Consider the following 18,697-nt stretch of genomic DNA (forward strand, 5'->3'; position numbering starts at 1 on the left):
TTAAAACAAAAACTTTAAAAATACAATTCGTTTTAGACTTAGTTTGGATAATTGACCTGTACGGAGCCCCGCAAGTGACAATGGAGAAAAAAAAATAAAGATGAACTTTTGCAAGATCTCCCAAAACTTTTGCCATCTTGGTATAGCAGAAAAAAATAAACATTGCAATTCTAATAATGTTGTATCATGTGCTAACTTGTGCACGCAAGGGCTCGGGTTACCACCATGAAACAAATAAGTCATGTGTAGCCTCTGTATTTTTTGCTGCATTTGATTTGAAGTGGAAATTCTGAATTTGTGTATAAAATTCATAAAGTCAGCGAAGCCATACAACCAAGATTTCACAATCCTATAACAGCTTTGCATATAAACAGCAGGGAACCTGTAAAACTTGGAATCTGTACAGCTACTTCTGTGCATTTGAGACTCACTAAATAAAGCATACACAGAACACTAGCCATGTTCTATTTGTGAATATGAAGCTTTTTTAATCACACAAAAGGCCTTGTACTATATTAATGGTAATTGATGAATGATTGTACCTTGACATAGAGCATTTAAAAAGTTGCTTTTCCAACTTTACAAATGGAATGCAGTTAACTCTGGAGTGAGGTTACTCCAACGTGTGACATCCGGAGCAAATCAAACAATGCATTTGTCCTTCCCTTTGAATCAGTGCTGTGACTACATGTATTAGTCTTTATTGTCAACATTTAAATTGTCTGTATTAAAATACAATCAGTATTGTGTAACAATCGTTAGCCAGCCTTTGTTTGTTTCATATTTGGACATTTTTGTAATTTTTCTAAATCTTTTAGAAGAGAATTGTGTGTTGGGGATTTTCTTCATTTAAACCATTTAACACTGACCTTGCAAAAATGCCTCCACCACTTGTGTCAGCTAACAGAACATATTTGGTAATTGTAGATATATTTTTATATATTTTTGTTGTTGTGTGGTTTGAGGGGGCGACCATGTCTGCTTGCCTTTCTGTAAATAGCCGCTTCAATCACAAAAGGCATCTAAATCAAGGTGTGTGTTGTGTGCGCACACAGACAAGTGAGCAAAAAATCTTAAATTGTCCCTTTAGACATTTTGTGGTGAGTAGCCTGTTGCAAAAACCCATAATCTATTCCAATGTATTTAAGTGAACCTATAAAAGTTGCCCAAGATACAGTTACAAATACATATACTCACAGACACACAGATGCAATACAATACAATACAATTCTATCTATTCTATTCTATATTATATAATATATTATAATACATAATATAATATCATAGACTAATTATGTTTTTAAATGTGATTTTACGTGGCTTTTAGTTGGGTTTTTTTTCTTTTCTTTTCTAGCATCATTATAGGTTTTCAAGCAAGCGGGTACTGTTAGTCAAGGTGAAAACTGTACACACCCATACAGATACAGATAAAGATTACGATTACCTCATGGCTAGACGTATACAGCTGATTTATAAAGATATCCCTCCCACTGGTATCTCTCTGCCAAAGCTCACATTGGCATGCAGCTGAGTTTCTACTCAAGTGCATTCAAGTAGTCGTCTGCAATGAATTCACTTCAAAACTAGCCGTTCTGTGGATATAAAATGGAACTAATACACCCAATTCTACTTTTGATTCTGGTAAGGCTTAAGTATGTAAAACTACATGTAATCTTTTATTACTTCTGCCATAAATTTCAACACAAATATTTTAAAAATATGTCTAATTGTTTTACTAATTGTGTTTATGACGATTATGTCTGTCAACATTATACTGAGTTATAGCCAGTGTTTAAAGATTAAAAATCTGCTAAGAATATAATATAATATATAATATATATGATACTCATAAATATGCTGTGCTGCACATTTACTGCAAGAAATGTTTCCAGTGTAATCTTTTGCAGTGTTGGGGAGTCCACAGATCATCTTCACAACTTTTGCTGCGTCAAAAAAGAAACTGGATCATTAATTCCTTTACTATTGATGAAGGTTATCAGGGACCTTTCCCATATTCACTGGGCAAAGTGAGTGTATGCCTTAAAATGTAACACATATCATGAAATAAGGAAAGATAATTCCAAAATTCACTGCTCGTGTGTCTTATGTTTGATACAGATTGAGGTTGAGAAGGACCTCGTTCTTTTTATGATACAAGGAGAAGGTGTCGATGAGGAACCAACGCAAGTGTTAGAAATCAATTCATATACAGGAGAAATAAAGGTCCTCCGTTCGGTGGACTACGAACAATATAAAACTCTTAAGGTAAGAAGAAATTTAAAAAATATATCTAAATGGAAAGTAAAAGCTATGCATGGAGTGAAGTTTGATTATTTTGTCTTTCCATTGCAGCTTAAATTTAAAGCACTTGACAGAGAAAAACATGAAATAGAGACACAGCTCGGGATTTATATAGAGATTTTGGACACAAACGACAACCCTCCAAAATTTCTGTTTGAAAAGTACACTTTCACCATAAAAGAGTCAACATCACAGGGTAATTTTCTCATTTGGAAAGAAATATTATTTAAATTACTAATGCTACGGTGTCAAAATTATGTTTTTTGTGACAGTGAATAATCATTATTTCCTTTTGATACTAACAGGCACTGAAGTGGGTAGAATTCAAGCAACAGATCAAGACATAAGTGAGATATATAACAAAGTTGACCTTAACATAGTTTCAGTCAAACCTAAACCTAAGGATCTTGAGTTCTACTTCAAAGAGATCGATGAGACAGGCATTGGAGTCATTTCTTTTAAAGGATGTCTGGACCATGAGGTGAGAGAAATTACTGCTTGAAAAATTAAAACTTTCCATTTTAATCTTTCAACATGAATCTCCTCAAATTTCAATAGTACAACTAAATTCAATATTTTTGACATCCATTTACATTCAAGATGAGCAAAATTTTATTTTTCTCCATCAGACAGCTGAGAAATACACCATTATAGTGGAGGCCAAAGACAATGGAGAAAAACCGCTATCCACCTCCTGCACCATCATAATCAATATAGAAGATGGAAATAATCACCTTCCTGTCATCACACAGCAAACAGTTAGCAGTTACTTATTTCAGTCACAATAATTTATTCAATGAAAATCATTTCCTATTTTACATCTTCCTCTTTTGTGACCCAAGGGCCCAGAAAAAGTGAAAGAAGGACAGACAAATGTTCTTGTTTCACGTATACAAGTTCATGATGAAGACACCAGAGGAACCCCAGCATGGAGAGCCAAATATACAATCCAAGGAGACACAAACAACAACTTTAGAATAACTACAGATCCTGAGACAAACGATGGACTACTCCATGTGGAAAAGGTATTTTTGTGATTATGTTTACAGTAGACTAAACTTTCCAATCTAAGTAGTTGAAAACAGTCTATGTGGTAAAAACCCTGTCGCATTTTTTAAATTAACCAACATAAGCTCTTTTTTTATCTTCAAAAATTAGTATATAAAACACAGAAAAATATGAAAGAGATTTTCCTGGCCTGGCTTTTTATAACAGATAACCTTAAAAATAATTTGAAGTAGAACAAAAATGGAAGAAAACCATGACTCAGCATATGAACATACCTGATGCTGCTAAAGTGAAGCAGAACAAAATTACAGTGGTTTTATTAGACACAGCCAAGCGTTTTGCAATTTCGCATAAGTTTAAAAAGTTTATATTTATTCAGTATTGAACAGCAGAAATGAGACTTTGTTGTCAGAAGTCATTTATATAAAAAAAAAAGCAGTGACCAACAGTGCTGTAAACAACAGTAGACTGCTTGGAAATAAGCAAGCAAATCATGCAGAAAACAGATCTGAGATGGGGAAACTGTTCTTGAAGTGCACTGAGAGAGAGAGAGCTGTGCAGGAAGTGTGATTTTATCATAGTGGAAGCAAAACAGCAAAAGTAAGAGGGAATTCATGACGATGTTTATGTAAAGTGAAAATGTGAAGTGGCGAAGCATAGTTTTGATCTTCTTTTGCTGCTGGTTCAGTTTATTTTGGTTGGAGAGGGACAAAACCTACAGCTTTACAATCTAGTGCAAAAAAAGACAAAAACACAAAGCGCAGCCCCGACCTATCAGAATCTGTGAGCTGTCGACTTTCAGCACTGACTGTTTATGTGAAAGAAAGCCGAAATCTCACTCACTGTGATGCATCGGGTCCGCGCTCTGTGTGTGAGTCTTTTTGTGGAATCCATTTACCTGCTTTCATTTACTGTTTTAGCTGTTTTGTGGTTGCTGAAATAGTTTTGTGAGATTCTGGCATTTCTGGCAAAGTACATTTATATTTAAAAATCGATTCGGGATTTTAACAAATCGATATGGCTTTATTCAAGCTAAAAGCAATTTTAATTGGGTAGCAAACAGTTTTAACCAAAGCTATGATTTAAAAAGCCCTGGAAAAATATGATAAGTTATTGTTGGGTCTGCGCTTCCACAGGCCCCGCTGGTTTAGAAACCTATTCCCGTTAACGTCAAGCAAGGAAGCAAGATGAACAGCTTTTACTTGCTAGCAAGGGAGACTGGCGGTGGGAGCTGAACACTCCTCACCTGTCTCCTAGCCAGAATCAAATAAACAGCCTTCCTCGCAGCCTTTTATTTCCATGATTTACAAATTTAAGTAACACAATGACAACATTTAACAATTTGACTCCAACAGTTATGCTCTTTTACAGGCTTTAAACTACGAAGATGGTGCTCTGAAGAATATAACTATCACTGTAGAGAATGAGATCCCCTATTATTCATGCAAAGTGGAAAAACGCAGCTCCACTGATCTTTGGAAAGTAGTTACCATATCTGGTTCTGCTGCTACTGGGTCTGCAATGAGCTTCGTGGCTGGAACAGTTGCATCCAGCCGTCAAGTGATCGTGGCTGTTGAGGATGTCAATGAGCCTCCAGTTTTTGACAAGACTTCCATAGAAACTGTGGTCACTGAGAATGTTAAGGAAGGCCAATACCTGGCAACACTCATAGCTAAAGATCCTGATGTTGCCAACAAAAACACATTTAAGTAAGTCTTGACAACTATACAACTACATGTCACTTCTACAAGACAAAAACATACAGCATTACTACATCAGTAGACACTTTGAAAATGACTAACAAACCATTTCAGATACATTATAGGACACGATCCAGCTGGTTGGATTAAAGTGGACCCTGACACTGGAAACATAACAACATCAAAGCCCTTGGATCGAGAGTCAGAGTTTGTTAAAGACAACATTTATGTAGTCACAATATGTGCTGTTGACGATGGTATGAATCGACAAGTATTCACATATTTGGCCAATTATTCATTTACATTTCCTCATTACATTTCTAAACAAGTTGCAATACTTTTTCATCACCAGGGAAACCACAAATGACAAGCACTGCAACTCTTAGTATCTATATTAGAGATGACAATGATCATACTCCATACCTGGTTGTAAGCACAATTGAAATGTGCCAATCTGACGGACAATCCTTTGCCAACATCACAGCCTTAGACTCAGATGTTGAGCCCTACAGTGGCCCTTTCACCTTCAAGCTCCATGGAGATGTTGAGGGCAAGTGGAAGATTGACCCTGTCACTGGTAAGCTTTAGAGTCTGCAGATACTCAACCTTATATTACTCACAAAAACAATGTCACTTGTATTAAATATACTTCTAAGCCTCCTTTATATAAAAGTATAAGTAGTATATACATAGACTGCCACAATGACTGTTATACATCTGATTATGTATTCATTTTGGACACACAGGTTATTCAGTCAACTTGGTTAAAGAGCCTACAGTTCATTCCAATCACCATGAGCTGTCGCTAGAAGTTTCTGACCAACAGGGGAAATCAGCTTTCCACAACCTGTCAGTTACTGTTTGCAGCTGCTTAGACTCAGAAACCCCAAACTGTCATGTGAGGACATCTGGCACCACACTAGGAGCAGGGGGAGTGGGAATGATTTTTTTGGCCATGCTGCTGATTACAGGTTGGACACATGTTTCAAATATTTCCATCATTATAAATAAGATATCCTCATTTATATTTGTTGTTGTTATTTAAAAACGATTAAAATGTAATAATAAAAAAGGTCTAACAATAAGAAATAACTTTGACTTTAATAATAAGCTTTGGACTTCTTCAGGAAAAAAATGTAAATGAGTTTTCGATGGGTGTTTTTCAGTTAGACTTAAGTACTTATTTTTATGCTTGTTAAGATTTTGAAAAACAGTTTTTTTAAATATTTATTTAAAGTAAAAGTGACGACAAAATAACAGAATTATAACAGCAATAAACATCTAGCATGTTTTGTATGTCATATATTTGTGTGTGTGGTCTTTATGCTCCAGGTTTGCTACTTTTGGCTCTTCTGATGTCCTGCAAAAAACAGATCTTGGAAATCAAAGAGGATTTATCTTCTGAACAACAACTGATGAAGTCTAACACTGAGAATCCAGGAACAGACTGTTCGGTAAATACATTTATCATAAATCACACTTACACACACACTCAAATGCTCACTCACACAGATATTTGTTGGTTTTTAAATTAAAGATTCATTTTGCCTGACTTTTTAAAAGTAATTATCCCTACTTCAGCAATTGTAATGACTGAAATTATGTAAACATAACTTCTCGTTTTTGGTATAAAAACATTAAAACATCATTACTTTGTCAAGGTGGCCATTGTGAATCAGAATGGAAATGCGATGCAAGAAATATCTCAAGTTAAAACTGTGAAAATGAGTCCAGTAAGTGCTACAAAATATATATTATTGTAATAACTAGTTTGTAAAGAGCATTTTTGTAATATACCATGCATTGTGAGAAATATTTGATGTTTTTCAGGCGTTTCTTCTAAATGACTCAGAAACCAGCACAGAATTCCTCAAATATCAAAAAGAAAGCTCAGTGGCACAACCTTTCATTCGTGGAAGCTTTATGCACATGGTACAGATATTATGATTACTGTTATTTTATTTGTTATTATCACTAAGTAAACCTGTGATACTTAAACAGGTAGAAGTTAAGAATTTTGCTCATCATAATTTTCTGTTTATGAAATTTATCAAATCTCAGAAGTATTTAAATGCTTGATTTTTCAGTCACAGGGGGGATCAAACGTGGGAATGGGATATCACCAGGGACAATCTGTGAGTGGGGTATGTAATATTTCTTTTCATATGAAACCTTCTGAAAGTGCTGGACCACCTTTTCTGTCAGAACTGACTTAATTCTACAAGAAACCAGCATGAAATGATTTGAGATTTGTGACATGGTGCCTTATTTTGCTGGAAGCAGCCATCCAAATTTGGGTACACTGTGGTCATAAAGGGACAGACGTGGTCAGCAGTAATACTCAGGTAGGCTGTGGCATTTAAATGATGTTGACTTTGTCTTAAGGGGTCCAAAGTATACCAAGAAAATATCGCCCACGCCATTGCATCACCCCCACCTGATTGAATCATTTCTATAAGGATGGATGAACCTGTGCTTAGATGTTGTTTATGCAACTGTTCCTATCATATACTTCACAACAGAAGCCAATACATCCAATGTTCTCTTGTCTGTTTTTGGTGAGCCTATGTAAAACATAGCCTCAGTTTCCTGTTTTTAGTTGACAAGAGTGACAGTGTGGTCATCTGCTGCTGCTGTAGCCCATTTGCTTCACAGTTGAGATGTAGGGTTAGTCCCCTGCTCTTTCAAGAAACTGTTTAGCCTTAGAACAAAAAATGAAGTCTTTATTTCTTTTGGTCCTTTTTTTATGAGATTGATTGAAAACTAAAAAAGCACAGAACAATCTGCTGGCCTTGCTTTTTTACATTGTATGTTATCATAGACTTTAGCAAATGGATTCTTATTGAAATCATTTGTGCCAGGAAACAATGTCATGGTTTGATGTGTTTGTTTTGCGGTTTTTTCTTCAGCTGATGAATGAAGCAGTACATGGAGGATCACAAATGAACTCACTAACCTCACAGTACCGGGGGGAAGGATCAGGGTCAGCATTTATTCGTGGAACCATCATGCGGAAGGTACTGAGATTATTATTAGTATTAGTATAATTAGTAGTAGTAGTAGTATTGAGTACATCTGTTTGACGAAGTGGTTGTTAAGGATTTTGCTGGTTCTTGACATTTTGCTTTTCTGTGAAGTTTCAAAAGTATTAACCAGTTAATGCTTGATTTTTCCAGTCACTGGGAGCAATATCAAACAGTGGAATGAAACATCTCCAGTGGCAATCCAGGCATGGGGTAAAGCAACATGAGTCCTTTTGATGTTAAATTTTCCAGAACAATTTTATAATTTCTACTCACCAGCCACTTCGTTAGTTATACCTTGCAAGTAGCCTTTTGTCGTCAGAATGGGATGTATTCAACAAGGTGCTAGAAGTATACCTCAGAAATGTTGGTTCCTATTGATATGATAGTGTTTAACAAATTTTGCAGAAGTGCAAATCTCCAATTCCACCACATCCCATAGATGCTCTGCTGGATTGAAATCTGGAGACTGTGAATTAAAATATGCCATTTGAGTATAGCGAAGTCATTGTTATGTTCAAGAAACCAGTTTTGGTGTTGCACATTATTTTACTGGAAGGAGCCATAAGAAGACTGTAGCCCATTGGTTTCAGGTTTCCCTGTTTCCATTAAGAGATGCACTTCTGCCTACCCTGGGAGGATCGAGTAGTTTTTACTGTTGCCATCCTAGCAACTCAAAGCTGTTCACCTGTCTCCCCATCACCCCTCTGCCAGTAACACTGAGTTTATGGAAATGTGGTTGGCTAATTAGAAATGTGCATTAATGAGCAGTTGAACAGTTATTCCTAATGAAGTGGCTGTTGCATGCAATTCCTACTATGGAACAAATTTTGTTGTTAACAGGTATTGTCGATGTAACAACAGCCTCATATTACAGGATAGATAATAAAGATGAATATTGGCATTATTACATAATTGGAGATGATTATATACACATAATCCTGCTGCCAAATACTCATTAAAACACTGAATAACTGATAAAAATCCTTAATTCAAGTCAAAGATGGGAACACAGTTTTGTCGGGACAGAGAGCAGCCACTGTGTGTGCATATTATTATGCAAGTAGCATGCAAGTAGCATAATATATGCTACTTGGTTTAACTTGTGTAATGTGTTCTTCTTTAGTCCCTTGCTCTTTTATTTTTAAAAGGTTTTAAACACAGAAAAGTACAGTATCAACTGACAGCCTTGCTCTAACATGATCCAAGTATGATAGGCTTGGAGGACAAGCCTAATCATAATTAAAATGATTTCAACCATGAAATGCTGTCATGCTTTGACATTTGTTTGTTTGGTTTCTTTTCAGCTGATAGATGAAGCCGTACGTGGAGCATCACAAACCGGGTCAATAATCTCAGCTTTTCAAAGGGAAAGCTCAATGGCACAAGGTTTTACTCGTGGAAGCTTTATGCGCATGGTACAGAGATTTTTCTTATAAAACTTGTACTTACTCTTGTTATCATTAAGTACATGTGTCATATTTAAATAGTCCGGTGTTAAGAATTTTGCTTAACTATTTAAATGCTTGATTTTTTCAGTCACTCGGAGGATCATCCAACAAAGGAACGGCACATCTGCAGGTTCAATCTAAGCATGGGGTAAAGCAACATTTTCTACAGTTTTGTCATTTATGGTCAACTACAAAGTCTTGTCTTACCTTAATTCCTATTTAAATTCTAATATAATAATATTTCAAAAAAGAAAATTCATACAACTTCCTGTTTCTACTTTTTAAGATTTATATGGGACTAGACCACCGAAACCAGCTACTAAATGAGGTAATACCAAAAAGGATAAATGCTCTCCAGGAACAAGGAAAGGAACTGGGCAATTATCTGCCTCATGTATATAATGAGGAGGGAGACACAGAGCATAACTTTGAGCTTGATTCAATCTCCATTGCTGATGTTTCCTTTGACCCTGAAATGGATCTGTGTGACAAGTTCACTACTCTGGCCTCAGTCTGCATGCCTAGTGATGTCACCACAATACAGAAAATCCAAACAGCAACTCTTCTCCAAGAGGAAAGCCATGAACTAAACTGGCAGAAACTCACATTAAATGAGGTTTACATTTCACAATAAAGTCACTAGACCTCAAGTATAAGGTCCAATATGAAAAGTCATAAATATTTATTCAGTTGTCTGGGAGCATGGTATGGTAAGATGCAGTGTCATGTCATAATGTTTACAATAAAGACTGGGTAATGCAAAAACTAATGCAGAGGGGTGAATATGGTATTTATCAAATCTGCTTATTTGCACTTTGGGAAACATACGATCAATTGTACTAAGAGGGTAATGCTTTCTACTTTCGTTTGGTTTATCTTGAGCTTCTGTTCTCAAAGTGTTTTTTAAGGTCACTTTTTTATCTTTTTCTATTGCGAAATAATATATTTCAAGCGTGTGAACTGTTTTCTTTGTCCATTAGAGGTTGTCAGGCCTTTAAAAAAACAGAGTTAAGCTTGAATGCATGAATCTTAAAGGCATGCAGGTGTGTCTTGTGCAAGTAAAAGCTTTCTCCAGAATAAATGATGACTGCCGCTGTAATGTAATTCCACGGTATTTCCATTTTGGCACGACAAACTTGTCAAACTTGTTCTCATTTTGTTGTTTAGACTCCACGTTATCAAAAGGAGCTGGCATGGGCGTGCTCTCGGGTATCTGTGGTTGTATGGGTGTGTTCATGTTTGTACATGCAGGACAGTAAGTCTGCTGACTGCTTCGGTGAGGAGGATGGTCGGCCTTCTCCCACACTGTCTGAGCATCTGGGTGCATCTAATAAACTAGTTAATATGCTTCTAAGGATCATTGTAACCATGTTTTATGTGCATCAAATGTTTGTATAGTGGTAATACTAATAAACGTGTTAATCTGAACCTCTCAAACAAGATTCTCACTATAAAACTATCACTATCATGTTTATTAATCTAATTCTTGTGAAACACTGACTCCTTGTGGTTTTACAAAGAAATTGTTATATTTGTATTTGTGCCTAGTTATATTAAGCCATATTCATACAGTAAAAATACTTCTGAACACTCATACCAGCAAAGGTAATGTTGGGAAGTGCATTAAAATTATATTTACTAAACTTAGTAAATATCTAATGACTTACTCACATTTCATTAATGTCTAAATCTGTCAGAAGCTTCTACACAAGCCTGACTGAATTAGTTTTTCATTCTAAATGGCATTCTTGTAAGCTTTGTCATTGCACATTTTTCTCACTAATTAAAAAACATCCAAAGATGAGTAAAATAACTCTCAGGTTTCTTATCAAAGCTTTAGATTTGTCAGATGGGTTAAAGTCAAAATCCTAAACTTTTCTGTAGACAAAGCTTTATTTATTTGGGGTGACATATTTGATGCCAAAATGTGCTTTTAGTAAAGATTAGTCTATTGCAACAGATGGAAATCTGAACCTAAAAGAGATAAAAACAACTGTAAGTAAAAAGGAAGCAGTCTCAAAGCAGTCAACTTCTATTGCTCCACTTGTTCAGAAAAATACTGATAATAAATCATAATAAGTCCATCAACTAAAGCTTGGCCAAAAAAGGGTCACGCAACAGGACAATGGTTCCAAGTACACCAGAAAATCTACAACAGAATAGCTAAAAAAAACTAACGAATCACGTTGTGGTAGGACTTTACAAAAACTCTGCATAAATAAAAACCTGCAAACCTTATAAAACAGAACCAACGACATGGGACAAAATTCCTCCACAACCATTTTAGATTTCAGTTTGTTGGCGGTGGTTCTACAAACTATGGAATCATGGCTTGTAGTTCGTATTTCACATGATAGCATCTGATTTACTCATCAGCTTGGTTACGCCACTGATTATGGCATGTCTCAACTTCCATAATCATAAACCTTGGGGGGGGGGGGGGGTCATTTTTTTCATCGTGCTGCTTTTGGCTGCCTCTGTCAACATTTTATTCACAAAAAGTAAATTACACATGCATCTTTAGATATGCATCTAATATCAGACTTGGGACAGTCAGTGCAGCCAGAGTTTTCACTGCAGTTGTACAGGTCCCAAAAGGGTCAGAATCCCAGTTACCTTGACCACAAAATGAGGTGATATAGGATTTTGAATTTCATACAAAAGGTGCAGCTACTAAAAATTTCAGATGAGTTTGCATTTCGGTGACCTTGACCTCCAGGTCAGAGGTCAGGTTTTCTGAAAATTCTGTGAATGCAATATCTTGAGAACAAGACGACAAGGAGTTTGAAATTGATACCACAGTTGTATCTACTAGGAGGCTGAGGGGTAGCATTGGCACCCCCCAGCATGCCCACTGCAAGAATATGTGACACAGAATTCTCTAAAACCACATCAACTTCAACAGGGAAGGCTGCAGTACAGTTCTGTGCAAAAGTCTTACATCACCACTGTTCTGCACACCTAACTGGCTGAAATATTATAAAGTTTATATCTAATTATTTCCTTGAGCTCACAATGACGTGCTGGAGAAATCATGTAAGATCCCTTAGCAAAAGTAACAATAGCATATTACACATAAAACTGTATTAATGCCAAACTGTACATAAATTCAATCAAATGAAAAAGTACTTACAGTGTTATGTGAATCAGTATTAATGATGCAGTTGTTTATGGTTGAGCTCATTTTAAATATTTCTGTTTAACCTCCAGTGCTACTTGATTGCTCCCATATCCACAAGGGGTCGCTACAGACTGTAGCAGCATGTTTTGATCCAACACATTTTAATGCTGGATGCCCTTCCTTATAAAAACCCAAAGAGGCCTAGCAAACAAATCTGTAAATCACAACACTTTGGAGATACTGTTTAATCTCGGGTAGTGCATCATGTACTACATATATAATCATATGTTTGTGTTGGCTGTCCAGTAAGGACTACATCTCTCCAAATAAACAGCTGTTAATGAGCTCAAAAATAAAATTTTCAAGCTTTGACTTAAAAGTTTATATCAGGTGTATTTATTTAAGAATGTATTTATAAAATGGAAAAAAAAATCAGATGAATTAAAGCACTTTTCGCTTTTCGTTTTTTCGCCTGTCCCGTTTGGTGCTTTTGCCATCAGAATTATTGTCTAAAGGCAAAGAAAGATACCCAACGGATTTACTTTACCAAATGGACCATCCCGGCTTGCCATATTGGTCTATTTGCTTCACCTTTGATTTTATTGTTTATTTTATTTTATTTTCACTTGCTACACACATATTACAGTTTATTGTTTCAGATGAGTTTGCATTTCGGTGACCTTTCGGTGACCTTGACCTTAATTGTGACTGGTTTTGGTGGAAAAACTTACAACACTATTACTATTTCTGAAGCAGGTGTCGGGAACCAAAAAGAGAACCAGATGCAAGAAATATCTCACGTTAAAACTGTCACAACGAATCCAGTAAGTGTTGCAAAATATATATTTTTGTAATAATACAATTTTTTAGCTGTTTTTTTTTTTTAATGAGTGGCTCTGAATTGCAGCCTGTCACAAATCATTCAACTGTGATGCATGGCCACTTAGAGGAGTATGACATGTGCGAAAATTAATTCCTGCAAAAGTCACAAAGTCCAAATAAAAATTGGCATTGGACACTTTTATTATCAACTATCACTACTGGACAAATTATAAAACTGTTCTTGTGATATTTTAGGTTGTATGTTCAACAAATCTTGTGAAAAGCCCAAAAGGAGCAGGCAGTTGCTATACAAGGTGCCATCATTGTAACATAAATCCAAATATAATGTGTCTTAATCGTCTGTGCCATTGAACTTATTTTTTACTATTACCTCACAGGTTCTCTCAAAACAATGAGTGACCGCAATTTACTTTGAGCTGATTACACACATATCATCCTGTTAAAAAAAATTAAACCTGAAATAACACAAAACTGTCCTAAATACAGGTGCCAATCATATAATTAGAATATCATCAAAAAGTTGATTTATTTCACTAATTCCATTTGAAAAGTGAGACTTGTATAATGGTTACATTCATTCCACACAGACTGATATATTTCAAGTGTTTATTTCTTTTAATTGTGATGATTATAACTGACAACTAATGAAAACCCCAAATTCAGTATCTCAAAAAAGTAGAATATTACTTAAGACCAATACAAAGAAAGGATTTTTAGAATTCTTGGCCAACTGAAAAGTATGAGCAAGTACAGCACGCAATACTTAGTTGGGGCTCCTTTTACCTGAATTACTGCAGCACTGCGGGATGGCATAGATTTGATCAGTCTGTGGCACTGCTCAGGTAAACGGTAAATGCATTTGTATAGCGCTTTACTTAGTCCCTATGGACCCAAAAGTGCTTTACACTACATTCAGTCATCCACCCAATCACGCACTGGTGATGGCAAGCTACATTGTAGCCACAGCTGCCCTGGGGCACACTAACAGAGGTGAGGCTGCCAGACATGGCGCCACCAGGCCCTCTGATCACTAGACAACGGGTGAAGTGTCTTGCCCAAGGACACAACGATCGAGACTGTCGGAGCCGGGGCTCGAATCGGCAACCTTCCGATTACAAGACGAAACTCTTGAGCCACAATCGCCCCACTGAGAGCCCAGGTTGCTCTGATAGTGGCCTTCAGCTCTTCTGCATTGTCGGGTCTCGCAAATCGCATCTTCCTCTTCACAATACCCCATAGATTTTCTATGGGGTTAAGGTCAGGTGAGTTCGCTGGCCAATTAGGAACAGGGATACCATGGTCCCAGATACTGGTAGCTTTGGCACTGTGTGCAGGTGCCAAGTCCTGTTGGAAAATGAAATCTGCATCTCCATAATGTTGATCAGCAGCAGGAAGCATGAAGTGCTCTAAAACTTCCTGGTATATGGCTGTGTTGACTTTGGACCTCAGAAAACACAGTGGAGCAACACCAGCAGATGACATGGCAAGGGTTAGGGTTAAGGCGAGACCCTTCTGACACTGTCTGTTGTTCAACAGTGGCTTGACACAAGGAATGCGACAGCTGAATCCCATGTCTTGCATACATCTGTGCGTAGTGGTTCTTAAAGCACTGACTCCAGCTGTAGTCCACTCTTTGTGAATCTCCCCCACATTTTTGAAGGCGTTTTGTTTCACAGTCCTCTCGAGGGTGCAGTTATCCCTGTTGCTTGTACAGTTTTTTCGACCACATCTTTTCCTTCCCTTTGCCTCTCTATTAATGTGCTTGGACATAGCGCTCTGTGAACAGCCAGCCTCTTTTGCAATGACCTTTTGTGTCTTGCCCTCCTTGTGCAACGTGTCAATGGTTGTCTTTTGGACAACTGTCAAGTAAGCAGTCTTCCCCTTGATTGTGTAGCCTACGGAACTAGACTGAGAGACCATTTAAAGGTTTTTGCGGGTGTTTTGTGCACCTGTAGATGCTACTTACTCCTGCTTGTGTAATGTTTTCTTTTCTGCTCTTTAATAAAACTACATAGTTCCAAGAAAATAAGTGTTTATTTGTCAAAGGTCTTTATTTTTTTTACATTTTCATTAAGAATAGCCAAGTCACATATAGGTTTGGAAATTTGGACAGAAGATGTCAAAACTTTTGAATTTTGTCTTTTTCCAAGATTAACTACAAAAGTACATCAAGCCAGCTTAGCATGATGGGCTTGGATGACAACTGTATTTCAAACATGAAATACTGCCATGGTTTAGATTAGATTAGATGAAACTTTAATATCCCTCAGGTGGGTTCCTTCTGGAAATCTGGTTTCCAATAGCACTGCACCGACAGAAGTTACAGAATGTGAGCAGAAATATACCATATATACACATATATAAATACAGAGACATATATAAATACAGAGTATACAAAAGGGATAAATAGAATAAATAGGAATAAGAATACAAGGGAATTGCACATTTCAAGTATTGTGAGTCTATTGCACCGTTGGATATTACATTACGTTTGACATTTCTTTGTTTGGTTTCTTTTCAGGTGATGAATAAAGCCGTACCTGGAGTATCCGAAATCTGCGCACTGATTTCAAAGTCCCAAAAGGAAGGCTCAATGGCACAATCATTTAGTCATGAAAATGTTACGCATGGTACAGATTATTATAATAATCATTCTTATTATAACTGAGTAAATCTGTCAGATTTTTAAAAGCAGGTGTTAAGACTTTTGCAAACCTGGTCAAAACTATTAACATTTAAATGCTTGATTTTTCCAGCCACTGGAAGCGTCCTCAAACATGGCAATGAGACATCTGCAGGGACAACCTAAGCCTGGGGTAAAGCAATATGAGACCTTTTCGTGTGAAAGGTTTTTACAGAGACTTTTGTTGCTATTGTTAAGTCATCTGAAACAAGCTAATTCATACAACTTTCTACTTCTAACTTTCAAGACTTGAATGGGATTCTGTCTATATTCTCTAAAAATTCTACTAAATAAGGCAATAGCAAAAAAGTATTAAATCCAGCAAACATAGATCTAAACAGCTAGATTCTGTTATTAATGTATTATCTCTTCTTTTTCACCCCTTTGTCTATATTTTTTCAGAATTTGAATACTCTCCAGCAGGATGCTCTCCACAGATCACAACTTTGAGCTCAGTGCCAGCTCAGTTTCTCATGTTTCCTTTGACCCTGAAATGGCCTGGGGTATCCGTACTCTGGCCTTGATCAACAAGCCCGCTAATTTCAAATGTACTCATAGTCTCTAATATGTCTCATAAGTGTATATTACAATATTATGAAAAGTAAGGCATTTTAAATGGCTGCTCTTGATCTAAATATTAGCTTAACAAAATGCAAAGCCAGAGTATAGCTTAATTGTGTGAGATGATAGTATGATATGATGGGGTCTGGGTTATGGGAAAAGAAAACTTGACTTTAGAGATGAGAATGGTTCACATGCTACTTTCACTGCAGATATCATTAGACAGTAATAGTGGTTAGATAGTGAATGTGGTTATCAACAGTCATAACAGGGAAATGCTTTTTACTTTGTTTTTACTTTAATTTTGAGTTCTCAACAGTTTTTAAGGCATAGTTTTAATTTTTCCTATGGTTAAATTTCAAGTTTACTTGCTTTCTGTGAATCCTTTCCTGTCTTGTTAGTACAAAAATGTTATTTTATGCCGTTAATCTACCGACAATCCTATAAATAAACTCCTGGAATCAGAACAAATTATGTTTTTGTGACAGGCTGTTAGTAACAAAATGCCTGAAGATACAACTTAAAAAATGTTTCTGTTATGATCAGCAAGTGCAGGCAGAGGTTTTAGCAGTTTTCAAGTCTGAAGAATGGGAGCGTATGTTAACAGAATGCCACAATTGTTAACTATGTAGGCCTCAATTAGCTTGTTAAATGTTAAAGTTAATGAGAGCACAATAAGAAAAAGACAGAAAACCTATGAATTGTTTGAAATGAGAAAGCATTTTCTCTCTGGAAACATGACAGTGTTGATTAGGTTTACAAAGCTGTATCTGAACAAACCCTTCTGGAACATGTCCTTTGAACAGACCAGACCAAGTCTGGTCTTAAGAGGAAACTACAGAGAGCATCAGCATAAATGCTTCATACCAACTATCAAGCATAGTGTTTTGCAGCTCTTTCAAATAACCTATTTGAAGAGACCAGCAAAAGAACAAATTTATTCTGGAAAGTGATGTAAGTACCTCTTGTAAAGGTTCATCCCTACACTTAATTAAAAGTGGAGAAATTGCTGAGTGTCCTCTTCCTTTAAATCGAATTGCCTGGGTTACATTTTTGTTTTAAATTAACTTATCCAGAGATAAAGTAAAAAGGAAATAAAATCAGCTATGAGGTTTTACAGACTTCTTAACCTCATGTTGGTTAAGAAAAAAGATCATATATAGCGAAATTCCGGTCTACTTGATCCTTGACTTACAACACCAAACAGGACACACTTATTATGCTAGCTCGTGAAGAAAACCGCTGTTAGCTAAAGAGAAAAAAAAAATCTTTGTTTTTTTTCCAGATGATGGTGAACAAACCTGAGTTGGAAGGTCTATTTATCTTTTGACCAGAAACAGGTTACAATGATATGGCAATTATTATTTGTGCCTGCAAACATTATCAAATCCTTTGTTAAAATTTAACTTTAAAAGTTGCAGCGCATCCGGGCTGTTTTTTGTTGATTCTTTCACCCCCTGGTGGAGGAACGTGATTGTGCAGCTTTGTAATTGAAAGCTTTTTTAATTATTTAAAAACCGCATTTAGACTTACAAAATGAATATGGCTTATTAACATGGTTTGTTTTGCGCAAAGTGCACAAAGAGCTATACCATATTAGCTAGGAATGTGGCCCATTGCTTCCACATGAAAGGAGGACCAGACTTGATAATCAAATTATAAACATTATAAATTATAAACTCAGATAGACAACAACGTTTATCCAACTGGCTGTACTGATTTTATAATTAGCATTTTACACATATCTCTCTCTCAAACTCCTTCTTCCCCTGGGCTTTTCAGACATAGTCTCTACTCTGACCAAGCATTTTGTATATATTTCTCCTGTTTGTTATTTATTCCTGCACAGTTGCTGCGGTGTACCCACAACGTACAATGACAATAATGGGCTATTTTACTCTGTTCAATTCAAAACTCATATAACGTTCACTGACAGAAAATTTAACACACATTTCTGAAACCACATCAGCTCCAGGAGAGAAAGCTGCAAGTCATATTTAGATTTA

General features: G+C 36.3%; 1 protein-coding gene across 2 annotated transcripts; it reads left to right on the top strand.

Moving 5' to 3' along the window:
* Positions 1 to 1,345: 1,345 nt before the first annotated feature.
* Positions 1,346 to 10,911, top strand: LOC102288550 (B-cadherin). 2 transcript variants are annotated; one of them, XM_005926143.3, is made up of 20 exons: positions 1,346 to 1,641; positions 1,908 to 2,027; positions 2,119 to 2,265; positions 2,353 to 2,497; positions 2,607 to 2,782; positions 2,931 to 3,059; positions 3,144 to 3,326; positions 4,681 to 5,018; positions 5,124 to 5,266; positions 5,362 to 5,586; positions 5,756 to 5,980; positions 6,342 to 6,463; positions 6,671 to 6,742; positions 6,840 to 6,941; positions 7,097 to 7,153; positions 7,919 to 8,026; positions 8,186 to 8,245; positions 9,340 to 9,450; positions 9,572 to 9,631; positions 9,770 to 10,911. In XM_005926143.3, exons 1-20 carry the CDS (start codon positions 1,606 to 1,608, stop codon positions 10,115 to 10,117), a joined length of 2,907 nt encoding a protein of 968 aa, XP_005926205.1. In that variant the 5' UTR covers positions 1,346 to 1,605; the 3' UTR covers positions 10,118 to 10,911. The 2 variants fall into 2 exon arrangements, with proteins under 2 accessions (XP_005926205.1, XP_005926204.1); XM_005926142.3 differs by having other exon boundaries at positions 1,347 to 1,641; positions 1,893 to 2,027.
* The last annotated feature ends 7,786 nt before the right edge of the window (positions 10,912 to 18,697 follow it).

Source organism: Haplochromis burtoni, unplaced genomic scaffold (genome assembly GCF_018398535.1).
Source record: "Haplochromis burtoni strain Fernald_Lab_line unplaced genomic scaffold, NCSU_Asbu1 Contig_91, whole genome shotgun sequence".
Taxonomy (NCBI): domain Eukaryota; kingdom Metazoa; phylum Chordata; class Actinopteri; order Cichliformes; family Cichlidae; genus Haplochromis; species Haplochromis burtoni.